This window comes from Pyxicephalus adspersus, chromosome 1 (genome assembly GCF_032062135.1).
Source record: "Pyxicephalus adspersus chromosome 1, UCB_Pads_2.0, whole genome shotgun sequence".
Classification (NCBI taxonomy): Eukaryota; Metazoa; Chordata; class Amphibia; order Anura; family Pyxicephalidae; genus Pyxicephalus; species Pyxicephalus adspersus.
This window is the reverse complement of record NC_092858.1, coordinates 127,857,019-127,877,745: the sequence shown is the minus strand read 5'-3', so window position 1 is coordinate 127,877,745 and position 20,727 is coordinate 127,857,019. Positions and strand designations below refer to the sequence as shown.

At 36.0% G+C, this 20,727-nt stretch overlaps 2 protein-coding genes across 12 annotated transcripts in view; both read right to left on the bottom strand.

Moving 5' to 3' along the window:
• The window catches only part of LOC140341373 (large ribosomal subunit protein uL2), a 331,097-nt gene that overhangs the window by 116,438 nt on the left and 193,932 nt on the right, over positions 1–20,727 (bottom strand). The gene's annotated exons all lie outside the window — the stretch shown is intronic.
• CASK (calcium/calmodulin dependent serine protein kinase) overlaps positions 1–20,727 on the bottom strand; it is a 152,623-nt gene that overhangs the window by 17,332 nt on the left and 114,564 nt on the right. For 3 of the 10 annotated variants that reach the window (XM_072426992.1, XM_072426984.1, XM_072427001.1), the window contains 7 exons: positions 14,882–15,070; positions 12,409–12,487; positions 8,380–8,465; positions 7,202–7,270; positions 4,624–4,692; positions 2,638–2,673; positions 1,204–1,400 (listed from right to left, as the gene is read on the bottom strand). In XM_072426992.1, the coding sequence (XP_072283093.1) occupies positions 1,204–1,400; positions 2,638–2,673; positions 4,624–4,692; positions 7,202–7,270; positions 8,380–8,465; positions 12,409–12,487; positions 14,882–15,070 (725 nt within the window). The remainder of the gene's footprint in view (positions 1–1,203; positions 1,401–2,637; positions 2,674–4,623; positions 4,693–7,201; positions 7,271–8,379; positions 8,466–12,408; positions 12,488–14,881; positions 15,071–20,727) is intronic. The other 7 variants (XM_072427030.1, XM_072427022.1, XM_072427036.1 and 4 more) reach the window with 3 other exon arrangements.

Genomic DNA, 20,727 nt, shown 5'->3' with positions numbered 1-20,727 from the left:
AGATCTGAATTGTTATGTGTTAGACATCTTCTTCTTCTTCTTCTTCAATCTTAGACGATTTCAGCTTTATCCTAGTATAAATGTGGATTATATCTAAAGTATGTTATTCCTGCCTTATTATTACATATGAATAAGAAGAAGTGGGATAGCATTTACTCCTTAGTATAATGGCAGAAACAGAATATCAATATAACAATTCATAATTGTTGTAGTATTGGTTTAATTCTCCTAAAGACTAACTTAAAATAAAGATGAGAGACGTTTGATGAGAAACTATGGAAATGAACACTTTAAATGCAAATTGAAAGAATTCTATTACCTTGGTGCTTACAAAGGACAACCGTATATTTTCTAGCATAAGATTAGGGTTTTTGAGCTTTCCAAGAGATTCAGGAAATGTGCAAGCAATTAAAGTAGAATAAGAGTAAATCTACTCAAAACCAAATGGTTGCATATTGTAAATTTATTAGGGCAAACCCAACTATATACGAATCAACACAGGCGGAGTAAAACAAACATGTCTAACATGTCTAGGTGAACACAATAGTGGGTGAAAGCTTGAATTTTTCATTCAATGTTGTTTTTTTTCTATTGCTTTATCTGTTTTTTTCAATGGCTGAGTAAACTATATGACATTTCAGTGTATTTCATTGTCCTGGGTTTTAGGATGTGCACAAGCTGAATATACCTACAATCAGTAAATACATTGAGGGCTTTCCTAAACCCTGGGAATGTGGAAACTGCTTTTTAGGAGGAAAAAAATAGGGTGTCAACATGTGCTATGATACGGTTTACATTTATTTTATGTGATGTTCAAAGTAAATGCTTAGTTCCATTGTCTGCATTAAGTAATTGAGATGTGTCCCTCTGCACATTTAAGGAGCACTACGACTATAAACAGTAATAACAAAAACAAAAAAAAAAACAAACATCCACTCAGTCTTGAGATTTTACAGCAGATACAATCAGACTGGATTGTAGTATTGACCTAAACGTGACCAACTAAACATAGAAGACATGTTAAAAAGGAAAAATCAAATATTAGGTTTGAATATGGAATTGCAGACCAAAAAGGACAGGGAAATGTTTTTTCTGACTAGGAAGAAGTCTTTCATCTTGGTAATCCAGTTTGAGGAGTTTCACTAGATTTGATGAAATTGGTAAACTACAAAACAAACATTCCCATTATTGCCGATCACTTACCATTCTTGGAGCTCAGGAGAGGGAATGAGACCAGCCGTACCGTTTTTGGCATTTTCCAATTTGCCTTGCCACCAGTTGTGATCATCTTTACTAATAATCTGGATAATATCTCCAACCCTAAATCGGATGCCAGCTTCTTTACAGGGTATAAGGTCATCCTTTGAAGGATCATATTCAAATTGTGCTCTTACGTATATCTAGAAAACAACATTTATTACAGGCAGGGAAAACATACAGGCCAACAGAACAAATCCACAAGAAGAAATGATTAGACAATGATCGGAAAAGATGAAAAATCGGTTTGCAAAGGAGGAAACTGCAAGGCAAAGCATGCATAATAGTGACCCTGAATAGGTAATTTCACCAAACAATATTTATCACAAAGCCCTGGAATATTTGCACTAAAATATTAGGTGTACTTCTCACCAACAACATAAAACACACCTTATTCAGCTACACATTTCATGAATTACTATTCAGACATTACTGGGATTAGGTATGATTTCAGACTTGCAGTTGACTGTATTGTTCTACCACAGGCTTAACAATGCTCCCGTTTAAACTGAATAGGAGCAGCTGGGAACTATTTAGTGTACACTTTTGCAGGGGGGCTGCAGTGGATTACAGCATGGTTTCTGGAAGTGACAAATTACTTCCGCCTACACTACTCCTCTACAGGAAAAACTGCACTGCAACCATAAGACACATCAGTTGTCAAAGAAATCTGTTGTCTTTTGCAATGTTTTGTTTAGTTGTATCAGTTTGTATGAGGCTTTCTTTTGTTTAAGTATTTCAGAGTCGTAAAAATTACGAATATAGATAATTGTGTATATATATAGTGTTGTATTTACTAACTTATATTTTAAAATTGTTTAAATCTTTTATTTACATTCTACATATATAAATTTTTATATTTCCTATATCATTCCTTGAACATGGTTTTGCATAATTTATAATAGAATTTTTAGTGTTTACCAAATGAAAATTCACTTAGCATTTACTAACTTAATAAATCATTGTTACTGTGTTTAAACATTTGTCAAATCTACTGTGCAATACCTACTTTAAATAATTATTTTATATTTACACAGCTGTCCAATATCTGATACTAACAGTTTGGTAGTTATGCAAAGACTTGCATAAAAATTTAGGTACGAGTTATTCCCTAACAAACCCTTGTTCTGTAGTTTTAGATTTACATTGTCCTCAGACCTATTTTGTGACTCTTGAAGACCTTTATTAAGATCACATATTGTGAAGTATCAGTCAAAAAGATAATGCTAGCTTGGCTGCACACTGTGTTAGCGTAATAAATGGATGTGTAAATTGAGATGGATGACAGAAGGATACTGGGATGGATTTTAATGAAAACAAGGAAATGGGATTCAATAGGGGAACTAACAGGAACACATAATATAAAGAAATTCTATTCACCTGTCGTCCTTTTGACTGGGTAGTTGAAGGTATGTCCTGCAGAATAAAGTTAACCCAGAAGAAGACATTTTCATCTTACTGGTTAGCTATATTTGTTGTCTTCATACATCACAAATAGTTTTAAGATATTGTAACCAATAAACAAGAGTTGTTTAAAAAACAAAACAAAACCCAAACTCAAGAATTTTAGCTGAAGCTTAAGGAAGCAGAAAACATTTAAAGCACACAAATGATGCGTTATAAACTAAAAGATGACAACTATTGCCATCTTCAACACAAATGCATCAGCAAAAAAATGTTATTCCGGACACCTAAGATACAGTTATAGGAATGTGAGCATGTATGCAGACTGAATAGTAAACTGCATTATTGGTCTGTTCAGCTGTACACATCATATTAGGCCACCTAATATTAGGACATTCAGATTCATATCAGCAGGAATGTAAAAAAAACTGTAAAGCACATGATTTCATAGCAAGTGTCTTGTATGTACAATAGAACAACTTACAACTCTCCTAAGCTTTTCTATAGAGAATAAATGTTAACAAAAATCGTTAGACATCCCGAGAATATAAATATTTTATGTGAGGCCCCATGGACATTAACTCCATATTATAATTAATTATTTTTAATTATTATAATTATTTTAACAATGTGCTCTTCTGATAAAGTTTTTACTACAACTGTGTAAGTAAAATAGTCAACAGGCTAATATGCAGTTGACGTTGAATAAATTCAATTTCAATATATCTGCAATTTTTTGAAAAGGCTGTGTCAGCAGAAGCAGCTTTAAGTGCATCATATAGCAAGCATTTTGTGTTAAAGATGTCCCAGAGAAAGATCTGAAGAGCAGTTACAGCAGCTACTGAATTTTTTTTTTAACCCCAGTAGCACAGACGGGAGTAACAGGAGCTTAATGTAACAGGCCAGGTTTATGTTTTTGCAGAATATGTGCAAGTAACACAGCAGCAGAGGGCACACCAATTCCTTAACTCAGATAGCGGAAACTAAAATCTGGTTAAAGACAGCTGTCCAGATTCATCACCTGCACATAGTGGAAGCTTTTTTTGTGGGCTTATTGAACACACTGAACAGCCTATCAAACCATTAAGAAACATTAACATCTGTAATGCATAATGCAAGGAAGAATGCAATGGCAATAATGAGTAAATAAAATAGCGGAGTTTCTTGGTGTGGCTGTTTGCTTGTTTGCTATTGCTTCCCCCTTGCATACAAGTAGTTACTAAGACTGTAGAGAGCACACCTGCTGGGAAAACTAATAAGAAAACAAGTCCTGTGAGAGTTTCCTGGATTATAGATTCACTAGGCATTCTAGCAATATCATCAGCACACAGTGAAATGGCTGACTCCACTGACTGTGGGTGGTAGAAACACCAAGGGTAACTTTTTTGTAAAATATTAAAGTTAAACTCCAAGCACAGCTTACCCTATTTCATCCAAGTACCCCTCATCAATATAAAAAAGGTCCCTTTATCCAGTGTGTCCTCTTTCAAGTGAAATCTCATACAGGCAGTTGCTGGGCTTTATGTTTCTAAATGGCCAGGAAGATAGGGAGGCAGAGATGGGGCCACAGCTGCTGGCTGTAAGTGTATCACTGCACAGCAGCCTGAAAGAAATACAAAAGCCACTGTGCTATTTCCTGCTGATGCAGATGAAGATTTTTGTCTGAAAAAAGATATGCTGGATGAACGAGACCTACCTTTTGAAGAATAGGGAACTGGAACATATTGAAATAGGGATTATACATTGTGCTTGGAGCTCAGCTTTAAACACCTCAAATTTAAAAGACCCGAGCATAAAAATTTTGACAAAATTAAAAAAAAAAAATCCTCAGACAAAACTGCAGCATTGTTAGAATGGTAATGCTTATCTGTGAATATAAGAACACAGGTGCTGATACAAAACTGGTAGTGAACAAAACTCCTTTCACCCTTTTGTGTGAGTATATGCAATTGCTGGTCTTACCGAAACAGAATTGTTAATGCTGCTATGACCATTAGCTGGGGACTGTCTGGATGTAGAGGGGGAATCTCTCTGAAATAAGACACAAGTTTTATTAACACATTTCACTGTCACAAAAGTGTACAATCACCAAGGCATCAACAAAAAGAAGAATCTCCACACTTTACTTGTCTTCAGTGAACTTTTGTTCAGCTGATTACCCCATATGCATTTTTGGTGCATTGAAGAAAACCTAAGCAGTAGTAACTGCAGTTCATAGAATCTCCACCTAGTGGAGCTCATGGTCCAGACAGCAGCACATACTCCCTGTTCCATTTGCCACACAGCAGTAAAGATAACAATGCATCTGCGTCTCGCAGAGAAAAAAAAATGATACATATCTATTGAAAATCATCCAATTTACATGGCAACCAAAACTAATCCTTAGGAAATAAAACATTTATCTGCCCATACTATTTCCAACAACTCTTTGTAATAAAATAAATTACATCATAAATACTTCCGGAGACTTAATTATTCACTATGCCATAAGCAAATTTATTATATTTTTATGATTGATCATGATAAACAAAGGGCCATGTTAATCAATCTGGTTGTCAGGAGGGATATTGCTTCAACTTCTGTGTAAGGTTTTTGTAGAGAATCAGTTACCTGCTAGCTCAAGTGTACAGCAGTGCAGTACAAATCATGTACAGCAAAGAAACAATAGAGAAAAGTAAAGCAACCACCCATAGCAACCAATTAGAATTCAGGTATCATTCACAGGAAAAGAAACATGAAACCTGACTGCTATGGGAAACTACTCTTCTTTTCTCTAGTATTTATACATCAGCTCCTAGTGCGTTGCGTACCTGGGTAAAAATTCTGCACCGCCAGGGCATGGGAAAGGCTGAAAAATACCAGTGTGTGCTATGTGATCAACTTTAGCAAGAGTCAGTCACCTAGTAATTCCAGTGAAGGAAGCCAGCTTAAGGTCATCTCCTGCAGAAGTCACTGTGAGATCAAACAGCAGCACACTATGCCCAGGTACATGTTCAATGTTCAGTTCAATCAACAATGGGTTGATTGACAAGGCTATTTTACAGGTCAATAATTCTCTTTAGCGGCTGAAGAACAAATATAAAGATCCAAAACCGTCAAGATCCTCCTGTGACTTGCTTGAAACATTACCTAGGCCTTTCAGAGATGCTGTCTCTACCGATTTCAACTGGAAATCCTCTGATCTAGACAAGCATCTTTACTTTGAGGCTGCACAGGTATGCACAATTTCACAGACCAACTGCCTACACCACCACCCAATAAATACAAAACGGTTTATTAAAAAACCTTTTATCTTTGAAAAAAAGTATGATATAGCTTACCAAGCGAATCTTCCAACAGATGGCCTAATTGTAATTTAAATTTTACTTATTTTTAAAACGCTACCAATTCCAGTTTATCTTTTTTCCTAAATACAAATTCCTAAGTCGGCAAAAATTACTAACAACATTATTAGGCCAATGACGTTTCACTTCTGATTTTACAAAAAATAGATAAAGTTTAGAGATGATAGTTTGACCACAATAAAGTAGATCTGGGAATGCAGGATCTGAGATCTTGTCAAAGTGAAACCCTTTGTAATGGCCACAATAAAGAAAGGAAATATGGGGAAATGCGGGTGCCAACATCCTGTCACCCAATTTCCAAACATATATAAAACATAAGTGGGAAATTCTATGGCCTTTACACAAAACTGTTGTATATTTTGATAAAACTACAATAATTAAGTTGCATACATTAAAATGTGTCATGTTGGATATACATTTAATAGGAGGCAACTATTTTATAGATTTGGCAGAAAATTTTGCTGATAAACCACCAGCCACCATTTACAACAATAAGGCTCAGAGTGAAAAGCCATCATAAGTATTGATGCTTCTTACAAAAATAAATGGTAAATTAGATTAATCGCACATCCAGATTATTGAAGTCTGTAAAGGACTGTCTAACAACCATCCGGAGAGAGACAAAAAATGAAGCCCAAAATGTCATTTCTACCAATGTAAATGCTGTAGGGAAACTTCAAATACTACTCTGTCGAATTTATTTTAAACAGTACCATCTATCAACTCCAAGCATACAAAACAGACATGAGCCTTTTTAACAAACAAAGAGCATTCACCAACAGCAAACAATAAGATTTTAGTTTACTGTGGTAAAAGATGGCATGTGATCGATTGCTGCCTAACCTTAAAATAACATAACATTCTGTAATCTATTCTTCCCAGTCTGCATTTGCAACGTTTTAGTTATAAAAATTCTACTGCAGCTTATTCTTAAAATGCCTCTGAAATACTATTTCATGGTTCAAAAATCTATTAGGAAATGGTGTTAGAGTAGAACAAATCATATTCGCAGTTGAAGTGTTGAAAGGGAGTGAGACATTGACGGTTCCGTTATCTTTGTTGTAAAATTGGTGTGCATGATCTACTAGCACAGGCAGAAACAACTTCCCAACAAGCAGAAAAAAAAATCAGCCATTAGCAAGTGATTAGCACCAGGATACAAGAAGAAAAGATGATCTTATGAATTAAGGTAATACCTCACAGGATGAAGACTGAGTGCGGTAACTAGGAACAATCTTGAAAGTGATGCTACCCCGCATTTCCCTCTGAAAAAAAAACATTTAGAAAAAAAAACATTAAAAAATGTAAATGGAATAATTACATTTGTTGCTCAATTTATTTTGCCAATTTAAAATTGTAGTAACATAAAATGGAAAAAAAACTTCAATTGCCTACATGTAATGGGTAAAACCACTCAAACAAATTTAAGGAATACACAACTTTTGCAGGATATTATATTTTATATATGTAGCACACCATTACACAAGCACCTTGACTTACAGTTTTCACCTAATTCCTCTGAAAAAGTTTTAAAAATTCCTGTTGAGCCTGCCAGAGAAATCTACCTAGGGCAGCTTCCTCTGATGGTGTTGCAACAATTCTCCACTGCTCCTCTATTCAGAGAGGAGTTGCCGCTCTCATGTAGAATGTGCCTGCCTGCACCCAAGTGGGGAAAAAATTCTGAAAGGCATTGGTATCAGTATTGTCATTGATTCCTAACCCTGTAGATTATTAATCAGTATCTGACCACAACTATCCCCAGACAACTGCTTTCCGACTACATTGCTGAAACCCTCGATCTTTAGGCTGCATTGTCTGGATGGGGAGCACACGAGTCTCAGAAATATAGAATTTGGCTTAGGCAAAGTACACGTCAGATGATTCTTGGCCGATACGATTGTTGACAATTTAAGTAAGTTTTTGGTACACCATCTTACTATGGGAACACCATATGTTTAAAGTGAGGGTAAGGATGGCAAGGATAGGATATTTTTGATAAACACTACAAAAATGTGTGTGTGTGTGTGTGTGTGTGTGTGTGTGTAATGGTGGTAAAGAAGAACTAAAACCCATTATTACTCTACAGGTAAGGAAGCATCTGTACAGTTCAGCAGGTGACATGTTGCCACAACATGTATTAACTATGAAACCAGCCAATGGAAGTTTTGAAAATTCCGTGGAGAGCTAATACAAGAACACTAGTAATTGTGAGCGATTACCAGAAGCATGTCTTGAATGTATTTGGGGTTGAAATGGGTAAATTGGTGACTTTAATGGCACCTTTTTTCCCTAAAGGAAAGTGACCGTTTTGGACAACTACCAAAAAGAATTTTTTTAATCCTACTTGATACCTCTAGGGCATAAGTATACTAACCAGCATTTTTTGAAGCTGTTCCACTGTTTGGTTTGCTACACTAATTCCATTAATTTCACGAATCTCGTCACCTACATGCAGTGTACCTGTGAAATAAAAAAATTGGTTACTCTAAGACATCTTTTAACATCACAAGGCCTAAAAATCTATACCTGCAATGATTGCTATTTATGGTCTAAACTGACAGAAATAACTTGTTACACCAGTTTTTGTAACCGACAGTCTGTTTTAAATGTGACCTGTAGATAGATATTTCACTAGAAATCAAAAAAAAATGTAAATGCTACATTTCTTTTTGTCTCCCAATGCTTTCATTTCAAGTGATTTCCTTTTGGATTAGCTTAAATTTAAATCTGAAAGGCATAGGTGAAGATGTTTCCAAGCTATTATGAAATACATAAAATAGATGAAAAACAGAAAGTCTTGTGAACATTACTAGCAAAATAATGACACAAAGTGCATCAATATTTTAAACATTTATACATTTGCCATCTTTTGATATTTTTATATTTTATACCAGGATATAACATTTTTTTTTAAAAAAGCAAGTTCATAAATATTTAAATTTAACTTCAGGTGTAAAACACAAAAAATATTCCACCGTGTCATTATTTTAAAAAATTAAGCAACGCCATGTGTGAACAATGATTCAATAGACTGCAGAATAACCTTTAGCAGCAATAATAAGAACTATTCATTTTCTCTATGCCTATCACTCACATCATTGTGGGGGAATGTTGGCCCACTCTTCCTTACAACATTGCTACACAGGCAGTTATTTTACACACAGAACTCCATGTCCCGCCAAGCTTTTTGATCCAGTTCAACCCTGGACTTTGATGGGCCATTGCAACAACTTAATTATTTTCTTTTTTTAGACATTCTGTTGAAGATTGCTAGATAGACCCAATTTCAACCTAGACACTAGAATTCTTTGGCGTACAGAGTTCATGGCTGACTCAGGCCATGTGTCTGCAAAACAAACCCATATCATCATCCCTTCACTCATTGTGCTTGACAGATGGTATGAAGGGTTGGTCCTTCTTTTTTTCATGACTGTACAGTATTTGCCACTGTAGTACTATCTTTTGCTTGTCACAAGCTGGGTAATTTTTTTTATGATTGCTATATTGTTTAAAAAATGTACACAGTCCTACTTTAGAGTTTAAAATTTCGAAAATGGATCAAGCAGCAAGAAAGTGTCTTTTCATTATTTCCAAAAACTGCTTTAAGGACGTACATTTTTAAGCCAAAAAATGATTGAGGACAATAAGGATTTAAAGGGTGCCACAGGTGAACTTTTCAAAAATGCACTGAGTCACTGTTCTGTAACAAATATTTCTCTGTTCCTCCAAATTTGCCGCACCAATATTACTTTTAGAACAGATTAAAAAAAATTACCCAAGGAATTAAACTCTCTTAAGCTACGTACACACTTCCAATTATTATTGTTGGAAAACGAACGACGAACGATCCTGCACGATATCTACGAACGATCGTATAGCACCGATCCTGCACATAGAGATAACGACACGATCGTTCGTAGATATTGTACACACAATAGATACGATCGTCTGAGCGATAGAGGAACTATGTGCACGACAGGAAAGTGAACGAACGTTCGTTCATTACGCATGCTCAGACCATGGACGAACGACCGTACACACGAACGATGTTCAACGATCGTCGTCCAATCCAATCCGATCCGCCGGTCCGGTCGTTCGTTTCCAACGAGTTTCCTCGTTCGTCGGCGTCGTTGGTTACTTTTTTACGAACGATTTTTTGCCCAATCGATCGTTCGTCGTTCGATTGGAACGATAAAAATTGGAAGTGTGTACGCACCTTTAGTTTTACCATCTTACGGAAAAGTCAGCTAGAAATGTATGACAAATAAATCTACACTGTGAGGAGATGGTTTCTTTGATGTAGAGTTAAGAATAGAAGCTTCTAATTGTAGTGCAAACAAACCAAGAACGCTACTTGTGACATATGTAGGAATTAAAAAGTGCAATTAAACAATATCCTTTAATTGACACGTGTACAGCTCTCCTTCTGAACATGATATCATCTAATCTGGCAGAAATATTTGTAATTTGAAAAAGGGGGAAATTGTGTTTTTACAAAGATGACAAAATCATGGGACACAGAGACATGTAAGATGACTATACAGGCAAAAATAGTTGTGAAAAAGGTCTTTCTTGTATATTATGTCAGATGTTACTTTCACTTTAGGGAAATGCCTGTTTGCTTTTCCAAGTGGTGCAACCCAATGCTAAGAATAAAATGCAAGCTGACTTTTTAAACCTCCTCCTGTAAATGCAAATGATCTTTCTAGGATATCAATATTTTTAGTTACTAACCTACAAAAGGAATGTAGCAAATAAAGTCAGAAAGGTTGTGCTATATGTTATTGGGCAATAAATGTGATTTTCCAAAGGAATACTGTCTGTACACAGTGAGTTATGCCCTTGCAAGGAAAAATTAATTAGCTTTGTACCTGAAATGGACCTCTGATTACTTTAATCATGTACAGATAATTGTGATGATCTGATTGTGTATTCATTGCAAGGTGAATCTTCACCACATTCAACATAAAAGGTAAACATCCCCTGCAATGTTACTATGGTAGGTGTACAGCCTAAATGTCTTTAGTAAATCAGTCCTAATCTAATAAAGCAGCTTAATGATCAGGCTTTCAGCATTGTGGGTGGGTTAACAAACCTTAAAAAAAAAAAAAAAAAAAAAAAAAAAAAAAAAAAAAAAAAAACATAAAAAAAAAGCAGGCAGGTTACTGATGACCTGCAGAATCAGAGGTAGTTTGGGGATACTCATTTGGATCGCTGGTCAAAGGTCTGACAGTAGATACTTGCATTTTAAAGTGGAACTATACTCAGAGTGTATAGATTTGCAATGTTAATGAAACGTAAAAAAAAGAAATGCTAACTGTTCCTTAGTAGTACTCACAAAACAAATGTTCCTCCTGCAAAAGTAGCAGCGCATGTCCTAATATGTGAGGGTGTGTAGACTTGTGAATGTAGTCCCATAGTTGTGTATGAGCTGTGTGCAATCTAAGCCACAGCTGCCTTTGACTGCTAGTCTCAGAAGATTTAGAGTGAGATTTGCCGAAGTCACAACTGTGCTGCTCTTTGTTCTCTTTGATGGAAGCCAATATGAGGAAGAAATGCCACAATACCAACAAGGCTACCTCTGCACAGAGGAACAAGGCAGTGAAAAAAGGAAACACAAATGACCAGATTTGTTCTGTGTCTGCTTTTTTTTTGTGTTAGGTACAGAAGCTACCATTGCTGACTTCTAACTCAAAATACAGTTTCCAGCCTGTCATGCTAATCCACTGTGTTCTGTTTGTTTCAAGTCACAGACCCAGAGCCTTTTTTATTGCTCTGACCGAAGCCAGAAAAAGCCAGGCAACCAGCATGCTCAAGAACAGCCAGCAAGAGCAGCCTTGTGTCAACATGTGTTTCTCTGAGTACAGGTCTCCTTTATTAGGATACCTGAAATAATATGTAAATGGATGACAGGCTATTTGAAATTCTAATCTGACATTTTACATTAAAAAAATGTAAAAAGCAAAAGCAATTTAACTCCAGAAGTCCATTAATAATTTAAAATATTCACAACTCTGTTTACATCATAGATCTTGAATTGTATTAATAAACAATGTTTATGCACGATTTCATGCTGTAGTTTGATAAAATAAGAGCGCCAAAGCTTTCAGTAGTTGTTTGACTAGAAATGTATTCATTTTACATTAATTTCACAAATACCAGCTCCAAGAGTGAGCAGTAAAGTCATAATTATGGAACAGATTACAAATACAAACAAGTTTGCAGGCTGGGCTGATTAGTAGGGATTCTTACAGTGCTCTCTTCTTGGCCTTCATTGAAGCAGCACTCATTCATAATTCAACAGCGAGAAGTCAATGAGGCATGACAGGGTCAGAAATATTGTGAAAAGCATGACAGCTTAGGCAGTTACAAAATTGTAAGATCTGTAAGTGTAGTACAGTACCTTGTCTGTGGATCATTCCTCCATGCATAATTCTTGCAACAATACAATGGTTCAGTTCATTCATCTTTAGTGTTATACCCTAATAAAAACAAGTTTAAAATACTTTAAAAATCTGTTATACTATAAAAAAGGACCACACAAATCCTTTTACAACTCATTAATCATTTTGTTATTTCAGAAAATTGCTTTTAGGGATAAACTAAGTTAGCAATATCAACTTCATGCTACTGAGCAACTTAACTGCTTGTTGGTAATCAGCTCATTTGAAGCATATGATTATTGACATAAATTAATTTTATTGTGTTACAAAAGAAGTAGGGACCAACAAGAGTTAAAAAATAAACTCTAGACAGATGCAGATGATTGTAGCTCTTTAACCCTTACTGCACTGTTTAAGAACAGTGTAAGTACCTGAATTTGACATTAAGCCATTTTAATGTGTTTTAGTTTCAGATTAACGCTGACCTCTACATGTCTTGCACACATGTAAAACCAAGCTAGTTGAAATACATGCCTATCTTACAATACGCCAACTTTCAACTTAAAAAAATAAAAATAAAAACAAATAAGTTAAAAAATGGAGTGACTATGTGACCTCAGTACTTAGAACTGCAATATAGATCTCTAAGATTATTTTATTTACAGAAATAGGTCAATATAAAGAACTCAGTTTATAACAAAATAAGTTGAACCCTAGCAACTCATTTTAAAGCTTTGACTTTGCTCCAGGCCCCTTATTCAGCGTGTCCTTTTAGTAGGTAACAGCCAGGACTAGCACAGCACAAACATTTTTGGCCTTCTGTGTTATGAGCACATAAAACCAGAAGCTATGGTCACACCCCTCTCCTTCTGGACATTCATAAACTAAAGGGCTGTATGTTTATGAATGGCCAGGAAGACAGGGAGGTTGGGATGGCCGTCCCTACACAGGAAAGTGTAAGTACAGCTTCCTCTATGCCATCTATGGCTGATAGACAAAGATTCTGTCTGTTAAAACACACTAGATGAAGTGACCTTCATTTTGGAGAAGAGGAACCGGGAACTGTGATGTGAAACAAGTTACTTGCTTTGAGTTGAGCTTTAGGGGCTTGCCCACACCAGAATGTAGTTAGTTACTCCAATGATATGCACAGTCATTAACTTTACATTGGGAAACGAGGCAATCCTGTGTTCCCTAGTGTGTGCCAGGAATACAGCCAATCAAGATGGCCAAAAATTGTTCTGAAGAGGAAGAAGAGAAGAAAGATGGCAGGGCCCTGTGATGGAACATGGACAGGTGATCTGTCCTGATTTAGTTTCACTCTAAATGCATACTGGAGGAGTTGAGACAGTGAAGTATAAACAAAACCAAGTACTGGTTTTAAAAGATGGTTGGCAAGAGGAATAGTATGCAAAGTATATAAAAATCAGCAAATTAATGCAACCGCTTAGAACCACTAAGGCTTTGTTCACACTGGTCATGAGGTGGCAATGTGTTTACAGCTTCTTCAAGCCAGGGATCCACTAGATATAGAGCTTCTCCCCATGGCAGCCCTATAGAGAATGAATGAGGAAAGCAGTGAACACTACTAACACTGCTTACTGCCACCAGCTGTCAAAGTGAAGACATTGGTTCTTTAATAGCCAAAACTGCGACGTGCGTGACCAACCAAGCAAGGTGCTAGCTGCTTGGAGCCACGTGGGTCGGCTTGATCCCGAAGCCGGCACGAACCTGTCTTAGGCAATACTAATTTAAAAAACTTTTTTTTTACTACACTTAAGTGAGTTCTTGTCAGGCAATTCACATTCCTTCCGAGAAAAAAAAACAGATCTGAATGTGGCCCAAATACCTTCTCAGTCACAAGTGACAACATATAAAGTGCATAATAAGCTATAAAGTATTGAATAAAACTGATCCTTAGAAATCCTTGTATTTAATGTACCACTTAATTGTTTGATAATTGACCTAAAATTCTATCAATTTTACTAATATATCTAGTCGAAATATTAATTGTAACACAAAATGGTTTCGATTTCAATACCATGGTTAACCATGAAGACAATGCTTGTCTAGTCAATAGTCTTCTCAAATTATTATTCTACACAGAATGACGGTGAGAAAATTGCAAATTCAGTACTGCCCTATGACACAGATGAATACATTAGCCTGCTGATACATTTGACTGTCTAGTGGGGGGTGGTGGTGGTGATAATTGGGCCTGTATTTGAAGTTGAAGCAAAGATCTGGTGCTCTCTACTGCTACACAGGGCTGTGTTGTGTGGTTGGGCACTATAAACCTCAGAAATGGATGAAGATGAATAAAAGAAATACAAATCCTATGACAAGTAACTGAATACAGTACTGATATGTATTTCATCTGCATATTTTTAATGGTTTGTTTCGAGTTCAGCTTTAAACTTAATAAAAGTCATTTGGAAAGAATAATTTTCTTACTCCAGAGTTTAGCAATAAATTACACATTTATCTACTTACCATAGGTTCATCTGTATTCTTCTGGAATTGAACTAATCTCACCCGTGTAACATTTTCCATATCCATGTCACCGTTTGCACTTTCTGGAGAATCTCCGTTCAAGTAGGGTGATGTAGGTGGAGGCGTAACTCTTAGAGCTTCGTCACTGTAAACTTCATGGGCTACCACATCATGAGTTTGTAGTAAGGCCTAAAAAAGAAAAACATTGTTATGTCAAAATGCTGTTAAGTATTGCAAAACCACTAATAAATGTCAACTTTGATAAAGGATTTAATAATTTTGAATGGCAAGCTCAACAAATAAAAGTCCTGGTAAAGCAAAATATGTGGCTTAACTACCTATATTGCCCATTAAACAAAAGTTTCTCACTGCGAAATGAATAAATGGGGAAAAGCACTATAAAATGTTAATGAATTACTGGGGTAGCGGGAATGACAGCCAAAATTGTTCCAGGCAGTTTATAAGCAGCTTTTCACCATTTTTAAGCCTTTAAAATTTTGCCAGTCAGAACAGGCAAAACTGAAGAATTCAGGTGTGCAAACCTGGAAAAGACTAAAAGTCCAGCAAAATGTGATTATGATGTTGAGAGAAATGCTTATGTGACTTCCAATCCTTGCATTTTTAAATTTGTTGACATATATAAAAAATGTGAAATATAATGTTTTACTCTAACAAAATACATCCATACAAAATACATATATAAAATATAAATGAAGTTGATCCTTTTGCAAAGCAATATAGTTCACGCATTAAAACCTATGTGAGATTATTCTGCATATTATCCTAGCTCATTACTACTGAAGTTTTTATATGTACATTTTTGTGTGAAGAGAGCACACTTCTATTACAAGATCCTTGATTTTACAAATCCCAACTGTGGGTACAGATTGCTGACTGGCAATGCACTTAATTAGATCACCACAGTTCTGCAATGGTTGTTTGGTTAGCAGCCATTTCCAACCTTCAATGGTAATTTATTTGTATTTCTAATTCATAAAGTCCAAAAAAAACTCAATTATGCTTTTTTGCTTTCACTACGAAGAGAACCAACAAGATTTATTTTAGGCTCCTGTTAATTAGAGGTATAGTTAGCAACTAAAAAAATAAATAAATAGGAATATTCTTCACCTGAAAATAGAGCAGTAATGTGCCAGTTGGGCTAAAGTACACACAATAATGTTGGCACAAAAGGTGAGGCAAGTATGAAGTGCAATCATTTAAAAACACAAAATACTGTGTAATGGTGTTTTTCATTTTTTTTATTTCCATAGTTCTCCCAGCCCCCAGCCTGTGACTGGCCATTAAGCATTGTGAAAATTCAGGGGCAGGTCACTATTCTGTGACATCCAGCAGTATGGGAGCATGTGGTGCTTCCTGATTCTATGATCCTTCTTAAGATATCTACTAATGGAACCTCTTCCCTGTCCCCAGATCATCCCAGACCTAAGTGGACTCACTGGTCCCACCTGATGTGCCTTCCTTTTTTTTCATCTATTGTTTTGGGTTAAAAGCAGTATGTGAAAGGTTGAAGTAGGAAACATAGACCCCATTGTGGAGCGAAGAGATCAGTGCAGCCAAGCTCCATTTGTAGTAGTAAATGTAGTAAAATGCACACAGGCAGGTATCATTTTCATGCGAAAAATATGAAAAAGAGCATGCCTTAACAGCTCATGGAATTTAAAACATATATTACTGTTTTAGGCATTAAAGTGAACATTCTAGACTTTTAAATATATAGATACATTTGATACTATTTTTTTTATCATGTGTGTTAATATTGTGTCATATGTATTTCAAACATACCCTCCTCTCGGTTCATTGTGCATGTTTGACATAAATTACTGTACATAGTAATAGGTATAATAACTATTTAAACGTCATAAGGATCAAGATGCAGATATACAGAGAGGGGCTTTAGAGGCAAACAACAATAATGAACTTTGTGTATTAAGCACACACTACAAATTACACTTACACATTACACTTTATTACCATGTATATAATCATGACATATCCACAATTATCACATACTTACTTTGACAATTGAAATAAGAAAATATTTTTTGTATATGTATATTTGGACAGAGACTTTTTTCTAATTTTGGTTCTGTACATTACCACAATTAATTTTATATGAAACAACTCAGATGCAGTTGAACTGCAGACTTTCAGCTTTAACTCAGTGGGTTGAACAAAAAGATTGCTTAAAAATGTGAGAAACTAAAGCCTTTTTTAACACAATCACTTCATTTCAGGAGTTTAAAAGTAACTGGACAAATTAAAAAGCTGAAAATAAAATGTTCATTTCTAAAACTTGGTTGAAAACCCTTTGCTGGCAATGACAGCCTGTAGTCTTGAACTCATGGACATCCCCAGATGCTGGGTTTCCTCCTTTTTAATGCTCTGCCAGGCCTTTACTGCAGCGACTTTCAGTTGCTGTTTGTTTGTGGGCCTTTCTGTCCAAAGTTTAGTCTTCAACAAGTGAAATGCATGCTCAATTGGGTTCAGATCAGGTGACTGACTGGGCCATTCAAGAATATTCCACTTCTTTGCTTTAATTAACTCCTGGATTGCTTGGCAGTATGTTTTGGGTCATTGTCCATCTGTATTATGAAACGCCTCCCAATCAATGTGACTGCATTCAGCTGGATTTGAGCAGACAGTATGCCTCTGAACACCTCAGAATTCATTCGGCTGCTTCTGTCCTGTGTCACATCATGGATAAACACTAGTGTCCCAGTGCCACTGGCAGCCATGCACGCCCAAGCCACCACACTGCCTCCGCCAATGTTTTACATATGATGTGGTATGCTTTGGATCATGAGCTGTTCCACGCCTTCTCCATACTTTTTTTTTGCCATCATTCTGGTAAAGATTGATCTTGGTTTCATCTGTCCAAAGAATGTTTTTCCAGAACTGTGCTGGCCTTTTTAGATGTTTTTGAACAAAGTCCAATCTAGCCTTTCTATTCTTGAGGCTTATGAGTGGCTTGCACCTTGCAGTGCACCCCCTGTATTTATCGATATGCCTACTTCCTGGAGAGTGCTGTTCACTTGGTTGGCTGTAGTGAAGGGGTTTCTCTTCACCATAGAAATTATTCTGCAATCATCCACCACTGTTGTCTTCCGTGGTCCGGGTCTTTTGGCGTTGCCAAGTTCACCACTGCTTTGTTTTTTTTCTCATGATGTACCAAACTGTAGATTTTGCCACTCCTAATATTTTAGCAATTTCTCGGATGGTTTGTTTCACCTGCATGGAGAGCTCCTTTCACCGCATTTGTCTGTTCACAGGAAAATCTTCCACATCCCCCCCCCCCCTTCTCAAATCAATTTCAGGCCTTTTTTCTGCTTAATTGATAATAACAAAACAATGGAATTGCCCACACCAGCCCGTAAAATAGCCTTTGAGTCAATTGTCCAATTACTTTTGAGCCCCTGAAATGAAGTGATTGTTCAACCCACTGAATTAAAGCTGAAAGTCTGCAGTTTCAACTGCATCTGAGTTGTTTAATTTAAAATTGTGGTAATGTACAGAACCAAAACTAGAAAAAACGTTGTTTATGTGCAAATATTTATGGTCCTAACTGCATATCTAAATTTATACACACGGGGAAATTCACATTGTTATGCAATTTATTACTTTGTCATATTATGTTACAAACAAGTAGAAGTCTCTACCTCCCGAGGAAGCCATACCGCATCGGGAATGATACAACTGCACCTAAGCCTGAAATTTTCACAATGACACACTTTCTTCTTTGGTTGTATTTAGTTATTTCCACCGCTGGTATCAAAGTGTATCACGTGTTACTTAATACAAAAGTAAAGTTCACTAATGTTTGCCACTAAAGCCACTCTCTGTATACCTGCTTCTTTATCCCTATGAACAAATTCTGGGGTTGGCAAAAAGCACAACATTTTGCATAAAATTTGGAGTGGAGAATCTGATCCACGCTATTCCTTCTATGTATCAAAATAAACTTTTTCATTAGTTTAAATCCTCTTTAATGTATACAGTTGTAGGGGAAAAAAATGTACTGTGTGAGGTCAACACATTGTAGTTGTCTAATAAGGAAGAAGAATATGAACAGGTAAACAATTAGAGTGCTACACAAACATAGGATTTGCTAGACAGGTACTATTGTGATGAAAAGCACACAAGGATATGCTGAATTAGATAACACAGAGCGGGTGTTGATACAAGGAATCTAGCACTACTGATATGAAAGGAACATTCTGCTTGAGAAACATAATTGGCAAATGCTTTACTCGTTTCTGATACTTGTCTTCCTTGCAGTCAATATCACTATAAATAATGGATGAGGAGCAAAGCCGGTTAGATAGCAGTGGACATATGTCTGCCTTTCATATTTTACTGTTCATAAAAATAAACAGTTAAGGCAATGCATCAAACATTTACTAAATCATTAGAAGGAAATGATCAAATATGAGTATACACAATGCCATTTAGGTTGAACAACAATACAAATACGTATAACCATCAAGGAAGCATTATTAAAAACGATTCTGACTATATCCATCTCAAGTTACCAATATATGTTAAAATATTAAACAAATCCTATTCTGTTTCTACTATAAAAAGTAATATTTAAAAAAAAAAAAATAGATAACTTTAGCCGGAGCACTTGAGAAACTGGGAATTTGGCGGAAATACAGTAAAAGAGTAAGTTACAACTACAGCTGGGAAAAAAATAAATGGCAATAAACCCATATTTCAGATATAGGTAGATGCTGGCAGCTTCAATAACTCAGTGGCTTATTAAATCTTTTTTTTTCCTTTTGGGACATCAGTAGGAGACCGCAAAAATTCTTTGCTGTGCTCCTTGCTGATCTCCCTGCAGCATTTAGAAGAAAAAGAATGAATGCTCAGGATTGAGAGTAGATTTCCTCTTCTTTGTATTACTTAAATAATCAAAGACAGCATAACACCACATTATAAATGTGGTAGGTTCAGTGATTATAAATACAGAGGACAAAGGACATGTAATTTTCTTTCAAAGGTTTTATTGAATAAGGTAGCAAACGGTCTGCATCAAAAGTAACAATATCAGTAGTAGTACACATTGCGCTCGATTTATTAACGTTCTCCAAGACTGGAGAAGATGGTCTACATTGGGAGGACCTGGGTGAATGGATATGGTCCAGGTTTGAAAACATCGGCCTAGTAGCAAATTATTTATCATTCAATCCATTTCAGGTTTGCTGATCACCAAGGTTCTCCCATTAAGTAGCCCATCTTCCCCAGCCTTGGAGAGCTTTATTAAATCCTTCCCACTGTTCTCTTTAAACTGATCAGATGAATTGTGATGTACTGGTGGTGGACATAGAGAGTAGTTTGTCAGCTAAAAGATGTGAATATAATTGTGTAATTAGGCAAATTAAAAACTTTTTATTTTTTGCAAGAATAGATGTGAGAGGAGTGTGTGAAAAACAGGATGTTAATAAAAACAAACAATAAAATTAGGGTACCTAGGAAGAAGGAAGGGAGGAGGAAGGAAAGAGGGAATGGAATTATGAAAGATGGTAAATAGGTAAAAAAAGATAGAAGATTAGTATGGTTTATGTATTTCTGACTAAATGTACGCCATGGCAACCAGATCTTTTGAAATTTATCCTGCTTATCTTATACTTTAGCAGTAAGTTAATTTACTTTGATGCCATTCTGCCCATTTTTAACATCTGCAAAATGCAAAGATGGCGACTTTTTATCGCTATAGTCTGCTGGTGGCGAAAGATAAAGAAAATGTGTATATCTGTATACTTTCCACTGTGGCTTCCCAAACATTTTCCCATTGCATCATGGTATTTTCCCAGGTACACGTCCCA